General features: G+C 37.9%; 1 protein-coding gene across 1 annotated transcript; it reads left to right on the forward strand.

The window, feature by feature from the left end:
* The first annotated feature begins 2,310 nt into the window (after positions 1-2,310).
* On the forward strand, positions 2,311-5,773 carry LOC104423914 (glucosidase 2 subunit beta-like). Its single transcript, XM_039302964.1, has 5 exons — positions 2,311-2,572; positions 3,388-3,724; positions 3,951-4,152; positions 5,070-5,138; positions 5,280-5,773. The coding sequence occupies exons 1-5, from the start codon at positions 2,345-2,347 to the stop codon at positions 5,371-5,373; spliced, it is 930 nt and encodes a 309-aa protein (XP_039158898.1). The 5' UTR covers positions 2,311-2,344; the 3' UTR covers positions 5,374-5,773.
* Positions 5,774-9,036: the final 3,263 nt, after the last annotated feature.

Genomic DNA, 9,036 nt, shown 5'->3' on the forward strand with positions numbered 1-9,036 from the left:
GACAAAAAATGTTTAGAATTAAATTGATACAAATGCAATAGGTTTAGAACTTTTATGAAACTTTTTCCATTATTAGGTTAGGCAAAGATTGGCTCAACTCCTCAACGTGTACTCATTTTGGGGATTTGGGAATAAAAAGTCTAAAATAATCGGAGTTCTTGAAAATAATTCGGAATTTTGAAAAAGTACATTTTTTTGTCGGTCCTCTACTCTATGCCTACTCTACACTCACTCTCGGACTTTTTGCGCTTCTTTGCGGGGGCGTGGGAGTCAGAAACCCACTCCCGAAACTTACTCGTCACCCTATCCCCCCGAGAAGGTGGGGATTTGAACCCCTCACCTCCCCTTCCATGTTGGAAGGGTGGCCATCAAGGGCGAATCCCGGTGGCCACCCTTTATATTTGCTTACAAGACCTTGTAAGCAAATCCCTAAGACAGATACGTACTGAAATTAACATTAAGTATCGAAAGAACTAAACAAAAAGGGTGTGAGAGGTTGAATGCGAACAAATGATTCAAAACATCTTTATAAATACTATTCTTATGGCGGATTTGAATAAGAGAATCTTTTCTAATCTTTCCACAAAATACCCATCATAGCTAAATAAATATGTGTTATTAAACAATGGACATAATATTTAGTAAAATATAAACAAAAAAATAATCAATCGTTCTTAAAAGATCTTGTAATCTTAGATATGGAAAAATTGTCCAAAAAATCCTAAACTTATTACATTTTTTGTCAATTAAGTCTTAAACATATTAACTTTGCCAATTGAGTTATGAATCTATTCACATTTTGCCAATTGAATATATTTGACCAATGTTGACTCAAAATTGTTGATGTAAATACTGATTGTCCTACGTGGTACTGTTGGCACCGGCATTGATAATTTTTAATAATATTTTTAATTTGTTTGAATTAAATTTTTTCTTTTATTTTTTAACCTTTCCTTCTTCCTCTTTTAACCAATCGTTGACTTCGGGCGAAGCTCGACCTCACCGTTGCTAGTCAAGGTCGGCCTCACCAATCCTAGGGGGAGGTTGAACTCATTAGAGGTGGGCTTACCCTTGCCAATGGTCGACGGGGCAAGCTTCACCAGAGGCCAAAAAGGTCGACCTAGTCAACCCTTGCCTTTGGTCGACCTCGTAGGCCTTTACCTCTAGTTGATTGCCAAGGCTCGATGACTAGCTAACAAAAGGAAGAAGGGAAAGGAAAATTAAAGAACAAAAAAGAAAAATAAAAAATCGAGATCCGAAGTTCCGGAGGAACGAAGATATCGGAATGGCAAACATGTCTCGCGAGTTTCAAGTCGGAACTGAGGCCGAATCGACGCGACTGAGCGGTGAGAAGCGGAGGAAGACGGTGCGGAGCTCGGAGAATGCGGGGTGGAGGCACACTTGACACGGCGATGCGCCAGAAGAACCTCCTCCGTAGAGGACGGCGGCGGCCTGAAACGCGTGCTGCGAGGGGGGGAGAGACGACGGATCCGCTGCAGTGAGGACTACGGACTGAACTGAGGAGATTGGCTGGTGGAAAAAATGGAAATATACTCTTCTCCGGGAAATTATGGAAAATCGGAAGAAAAATTAGAACAAGATTTATAAATAAATAAATAAAAGGTTTTTTTGGTCAGATAAAAGAAAAAGGTACAGTTGACGGGTCGATTCCTGTTAAATCAAATGAAATTTTCCCAGCTATTTTCCAAGAGACTTGAGCCGACCGTAGTCCTAAAATCCGAGATAGAGATAGAGATAATAATTTTTTGAATAAAATATTGTATATAAATTCTCTTCAAAGAGTCTTCCCGGTATTATAAGAGAAATTTCCTAACCTTAGGGAGCCGGATTATCACCGGTCCTTCCTAAATCCGCCACTGACTTGGTCAATAAACCGGTTCCGACTGGCCGAGGATGTCGTGCTTAAAATTTTTATACCCGACTCACTTCACGTCAAAAGAAAGGGTAAGTAAATCAGACCGGATTAAGGCGGGCCCGGGAGGAAATTACCGGTCCACGCATGCTCAGTTTTAAACCCAGGCCGACCCGGCCCGGGCGGCTGCGAGATCGCCGTCATTGAAAGTCTTCCGCAGGACCTTGCGCTGATCCCGGATTGGAAGCTACGGTGAAAGGGAACTCTTCACATTAATAAGCTAGTAAAGATTTTGCAGTGTTATGCTGTTTTCTGTATTTGAATATTGGAGTGTTGTCATGTCCTTTCATGTACTTCTGCTTTCAATTTATTAAATATTAGTATGTTAACTTCCTATGCAATAAACTTCCTCCCAGTTCTTTACATGCGTCCACTTTCGATAGGATTTGGAAGAAGATTTGGCAGCAGAACATGATCATCTATCGACTGGAGTCCAAGATAAGGGAATTATGGCAAGTCATCAAAAGTTTAATCATGCAGTACACGCAATTGATTCTCTGTAGTCAACATGATTCCAACAATCTGGACATTTGTTGTTCTGTAGAGCATGCTGTGGAAGAGAAAGATGAGTTTTTAACACCGGCAAATGAGGAAAAGTCAAATGTATCATCTGAACCTATTGTTGATGCTGAAAGCAAGGTGGCTAGTGGTTATATAGATGCAGAAGTACTTTTTCTCAACTCTTTTGATTTTATTGCTTTAATGTGACTGCAAACCCTTAGATTTCTCTGGTTAAATCTGGTGCAATCATAAGCAAGTATTATGTCGTAGATGCTTTTTGCTTACCACAAGTACTGCCTTTGCAATGCAGCGATATGCATGAAATTTTATATTCTCATACCAAACTTTGATTTCAGTCAATCATAGCAGAAAATGTTATGGCTTGGCGGAAGTGAATGTCTGATAGAAATCATGTTGGCCATAGAAATTATAGTTGTCCTGATCACCTTCATTAATGGACTCCTCTTGTCTCGTGTTTTTATGTAATATGATCCCATTCGATGCTTTGGGTATCTCTGCTTTCTCTGACATCATTCCTCGCAGATGAATTGGTTAAGCATACTCCTTTTCTGCCATTGGCAGTGTATGAAACATAATTCACATGTCATGGAAAATTCTGTTAGATTTAACTCAACATGAAAAAATATATTCTGATTACACTTTTGACTTCTAATAGAAAATGCAGCTTTTTTTTTTTTTCAAAATTTGGCAAGAACAATCTGATTTCTCAGTGTAATTTCCATCAAGTAGATATCATAGGTTTGAGAATGAATATCGTTACTCGAGGTGTCTACATGACTGCATGTTACTTTTCTTCCTCTTGCCCAATGGAGAGCATTTTATTTTTATGGAGTTTCTGAAGTTCTTGTGGTTTTGAATTTTGAAATGATCTCAGATATCTCACTTTAGCTAGCTTTTCCAGAACTCGTGAATGATTGTTTTATTACTTGTAGGGAGATGACGCATCTGAGAATGCTGAGGAACTGTCAAAGGAAGAGTTGGGTCAACATGTTGCTTCTCGTCGGACAGGGGAGAAGACAGAGAAGGAAAGCGGGGAAGACTTTGCAAGAGATAATAATAATGAGGAACAAAGTAGGGAGATCCCAAAAGACATGCGTGATGGTATTGATGATATATATGCGTTAGAAACTGCTGACAGCGAAAAGAATGAGTATGATAACGTGGAAGATGCGTTTGATGAAGATTCTGCAGTGAACGATCATTATGATTTCAGTTCTCATTACAAAGATGGATCAGATAGTGACTCAGACGATGAATTAGACTCTGAAGGTTCGCTTTTACGGCTTCCTGTGAATTTGAATATCCTATTTTAAATCAAGAAAATATTCAGTAGTATGAGCGCGTCATCTGCTGACGGGGTGCGCATCTACCACTCAGATATCGACACGTGTTTGTAGGTGGTCAAGACTTCTGTTTTCATATTTACTTTTTAAGAATCTTTCATTTATTCTTGAGTTTTTTATGTTCATAATTCTTTGAAATTCATGATGGACAGACTATAATTTGCTCGAGGAAGCGAAGAGGGTGACTGAAGCAGCTCACAGAACAAGAACTAAATTAAGTGTGCATCCTTATTTTAAGTTGCCGTTTCCCCTCCAAAACCTCCGGCGTGCAGCTGCTAGTAGGAGAACGAAACTCTTGTTCCTTCCAAGTGGACTGTTAAAAAGGGGCCGAAATCAGTCTCGATATGAGCAAAGGTGTGATATCAGAATCTTCACCTTAGAGTGGACTATATATACTATGCTATCGATTTTGTAAGATGACTACAAGTTCTGCACAATAGGTGTAGATGATTTTTGTGGTAGGTTTTATGCATTCTTCTTCTTCTGTTTATCAGTTACTTCTTTTTTTTTGGTTGGGGTCATTCTCTTGGCAGGGGTATACAACATTAGCTCTGCTGGGTCCTTCTGAAGGCATTAAATATTTATCTTTAAAACCTGATCTTGCTCTAGGGATTTAGTGATAACAATGTCAGTATTTACTCTACCTGTGATGATGTGATCTCCTTCTCATCTTTTTTCTCCTTAAGTCAATAATCAAGCCATCTGATGATAAAAGATGTATTATCGAAGGTTAAGATCAGCTCTTCTATCTCTATGTCTCTGAATCTTCATTATATGGGTTTATGTATGGATCACAGTTGCAGCTCCTAAGAATATTTGGAATCAATCATTTAACTGAGAAAATGCTATCAAGAAGTGATTCCTTTAAAGCAATTACATTCATCGATCAGGAACATTTCTTAAACAAGCATGGTTGAACTTATCTAACTTGCTTATTTAGGTTTTAATCTCATTTGCAATTTATTTTCTTGCCATGAGATTAGGAAGTGCAGGACTTGTCAGGTGTTGACTCTTTGGTCATGCTTTGGATATACAGATTAAAGGTGTCCGTAAATGTCAGTTTTTTCTAGAAATGATTCTCATTGAATTTTGTAAGTAGTTTTTCGGTCTACTTGACCTTGGCATTCCCATGCTTTTGGCTAATACTTTCCGCCTTTATCAGCCCTCTTCTTTGAATATGTTTTTGCTTAAGAAGATTTATAGTCAGAATGTGATTTTGGAATAGTTTTGTAGTTTCTCATCTATAAATTGTGCTTTTTTAAATGTTTCAGGAAGAAATTTATTTCATGGACGATTGAATGGCACTTTCACTCGACAAATGTGGTATTATGTGACCATGGGTGAGTCGTGTAGTTAAGCTTGATGAAAGTTGATCTGCAGTACCTATGTTCACCTCTAGAGATGAGAATTAATTTGTGTTTCTGTCCATTCCAAAAAGCAATGATACCATGTTCAGTGGTTGAGGATGGTTTTTATTGTAGAATACATGAGGACATGACCCTTCATCTTGATGCAGAGGAAGTCTCGTCTGAGGAGACTGTTTCGGGTCATCCCGAGAGTGACACTGATCCGTAAATTCAAGGCAGGGGAGTGACAATCTATGGAAATCACAATTCTTTCATGGGACTGGAAGCGTTAGAGTGCTTTGCAGATGGCGGCATAAATTCTTTTCTTGTAGACTTTGAGCATTGACAGTGAGCAATGGAAACACAAAGATAGGGACGATTAGACAAATTAGGACACCTCTGTGTAAAGCTTTTGTTATAGAAAATGAGATTATAGTGTTAGTTGATGTACATTCGTCTTACTCAAATGTTGTAGGTGCTAGATTAGCATAAAGATGAGTTAGTGCGGGCATTTAACCAAAGTGAGGTTGCTGAGTGGCTCTGTCCAATACATCACCCTTAGATCAAGTCAACTGGTGCATTTACCTTCCTTTTCTTCGCTTGCCTTGTTCTATCTCTCCAAGCTTTTAGAAGCTTTTAGAAGGTTCTTTTGTATGAGACTAAAAGCTTATATGATATATATTGTATCGTCAAAATATCACAATTTTTCTATGTCAATAAGGGTTCATTTGCTAGTTGTAGTGTGATGAATTTTTTGCATAATGAGCAGTATTAGCAACCATGAAAAGCCATTGTTAAAACTCTGCCAAACTTTCAAAAGGACAAAGGAGAAAAGCGCATATAGTTTACCTGATTTGTGCATAATTTCTTATAGATTCATATTAATCGAAATTGGGACTATGAGACTGCAAAGTGTAGAGTTTTATCTCTTCAAGCACATAAACATACCTGGTGAAATTGAGTTTTACTATGATGACCAAATCAAAGAAAGGAACGGATATGGAGACTACTAATGAGATTTAACCTGCTGAATTGAGAGCTTAAAGGACCAAAGTGAACGGACTTATAACTTATTAAACCAACATCCTGTCGAAGTTGAACAATGCTGCGTCTTCTTGCTCACATTATCATGCAAAATCGAAGGAGTGTATTTTGTATGACACTGGTATTCTGTAGTCTAGGGCCAAAAAGAACTCGAACACAACATTTCGATGTTTAAATAACAAAGTTTTCAAGATATCTTATGACAATACAAAGAGTGAGAATTAAGACCACCATATTCTTTATAACAATAATTAAAAATTCAAGATTGCTCTGATTTCCAAAACTAACTGAAAGTTAACTAATGTGGATTTTGTTTATATATCTACACAAAATTCTTTAGATCCTCTTTCTTGGCATACTAGCTTGGTATTTATCTTCGAAATGTGAGGATACAGATCCTTGGAGGAGTTCATAATCATCCCCTCAGTGACTCCAGTAGCAAGTGATATATCTGCACAAACATTCAATTATTTATATGCACGTGCTGTCTCAAATGCCATTTACATATGCACCAATATGTCTTTAGTTGTTTAAATTGAATAGGATTGGGGAAACTAAAACCTTGGGAGACTTCTTCTCATTAGAGAGCTAAGTGATAATGTAAATAATAGCTGTTGCAATAGATATGGGGCTCCTCCTGCAAAATTAAAGGATAAAAACATAGAAGAACATGTTCAACACTTGAAAAGGAACAACAGTAAAGCATTTGAGCTAAACCTGGTAAGTAATCTTTATACACAGCAGGTCTACATTGACGAACCTGCTCAAAACACATCTTTCAACCTCAATAGAAGAAAGATGAAATGTCGTCAACCAAGTTTTACAGTTTTTGACTCTTCCTCCAGCTTTACCATTAAAATTCCAGCCGATAAGAGAATAACCACTAAAAAACGTTCAGATTGTGCAGCTTGATATCACTGTCAATGCTTATATCAGCTTGTTTGTCATAAGCAAGTTCACTCGTCTCCTGCATCTAAGTTGATTTTGCCGGAAGTACTATGTTGATGTCTGTCCTGCTTCTCTAGAACAAGTAAACTAATAGAATTAAGGATGTCTACAATACTTACAGAAACATAAAACAATGAACTTGCATCATTACCTCTAACACGACAGCCCAAAACGCAATCAACCTTAAAAGCATAAAAGTGTCAAATGAATAGATATGATTCTAAGATCAATCACCAGAATCAAACAACAAAGTTGGTCATAAGTAGATTTACCTGCTGAAATTCACTCTGGCAGTACCGCTTATGCACACTGGTGTATCATTCACATGACAGTCTCTTTTCTTTGGCTTTACTGGTGGGCTTTTCAACTCTCCAGAAACCTTCTACACCACAAAATCAATTTTTAATATATCATCAAGCTTCAATAACAAGGACTTTCCCTGTGCCTTTGCACGTGGAAACCATCAACTTAGAACTAGCAACCAAAAGAAATCCAGGGCTTCTAGATATCTTTAGAAAACAAACACGCCATGCAAGAGGACCAAACACCAAATTGTGTCCACTCAATAGATTGTAGAGGTTCATATCTTAGGAAGCAAAGGAAAAAAAATTGTAAGTCCTATAGATTTGCTAAATGTAACTGAATGTGAGGAAGTATCTTATATATGTCTATACATAATATGTCAGTAATGAAAAGGCCAATGTAAAAGTATCTACCTTTTGTTTATTTGGACCATTTGAACCTTCTTTTGTTCCATTTCTTCCATGGCAGACCGTGAACCCTTGTTTACAATTGTTCTCTTTCTTAATTGTGAATTACTTGTTTCAGGTAATGTAGCTTTTTTCTTCGACCCATGTCTCTTAAAAGTAGCAATAATTTGCTTGCCATCGTCATTCCTGCTGTTAGAAGCAGAAATAATTTGCTTGCCATCATCATTCCTGCTCTTAGAAGTAGCAATAATTTGCTTTCCATTGTCAGTCATGCATTTCTTTTGAATGTCATTTTTCTGCACAAGCTTTCTCTTCTTAGCTCTCTCTTTACTAGCACCAATTCCAAGAGCAGCATGACCATCTGGACTATTGAATCCATCAGAACATTGAGAATTTTTCTCTGATGCTTCATCATATTGTTCTGAACTCACCGATTGAGAATGAGATGAAGCGTGCACATAAAAAGAAGCTAACCTTCTGGTTGAAGGTGCTTTTGCTGGAGGTACATCTACCTTCTGTTCATCATCATTTTTCTGAGAGGAAGAGGTTCCATCCGTAGAACCACCTAGGGATGGGCAACCGGGCTTGATGGTGCATGGGTCCTCTCCTAGGGACAGATCTGGCTTACCTTCCAATGGCTGAACTTCAGGTGTTACAACAGAATTCCCTCCACTCAAAGACCCCTTGCTTGGAAAATGGGAGCCACCAAGCATTCGAGATACTTTTTCCGTGCTAGACGATGATGAAGGAAACCTCATTAGGAAAGACATTCCTGCACGACACATATAAATTGGATATACTAAAGAGACTTGTCATTGTTAGCAATTAAAGTATTTTATCATGAACATTTCCAGTCTTCTACAAATGAAGACATCGCCAATTTGATGATAAGAACACGTTTCTCCTGAACAAACATGGTCCATAACCAACGCATCAGTGAACCCTTTGATGCTTTTCCACAGACACTTGATCAGCAACTGTCCTGTCAAGAATTATCCGATCATCATTCACCTTCAGAAGCAAACATGCATGTGAAATTAAAAGGATGAACCCACGAGTCCTTGAGCAAACCGGAAACATATGTGGTACCACTTGGAATATTTCAAGGAAAGTAACTCTAGTAAAGCATGTTGATCATAATTGCTAGGTCAAGAATAAAATAATAGTGTAGTAATGCTAGTCAGGATTAA

Source organism: Eucalyptus grandis, chromosome 10 (genome assembly GCF_016545825.1).
Source record: "Eucalyptus grandis isolate ANBG69807.140 chromosome 10, ASM1654582v1, whole genome shotgun sequence".
NCBI classification, from domain to species: domain Eukaryota; kingdom Viridiplantae; phylum Streptophyta; class Magnoliopsida; order Myrtales; family Myrtaceae; genus Eucalyptus; species Eucalyptus grandis.

What these genes read in the sequence shown, in the direction of transcription:
- LOC104423914 (XM_039302964.1), top strand. Translation starts at nt 2,345, where the DNA reads ATGATCATCTATCGACTGGAGTCCAAGATAAGGGAATTATGGCAAGTC. An exon ending in TTGTTGATGCTGAAAGCAAG is followed by an intron (nt 2,573 to 3,387) that starts GTGGCTAGTGGT and finishes TATTACTTGTAG; the next exon opens with GGAGATGACGCATCTGAGAA. An exon ending in CAGTCTCGATATGAGCAAAG is followed by an intron (nt 4,153 to 5,069) that starts GTGTGATATCAG and finishes TAAATGTTTCAG; the next exon opens with GAAGAAATTTATTTCATGGA.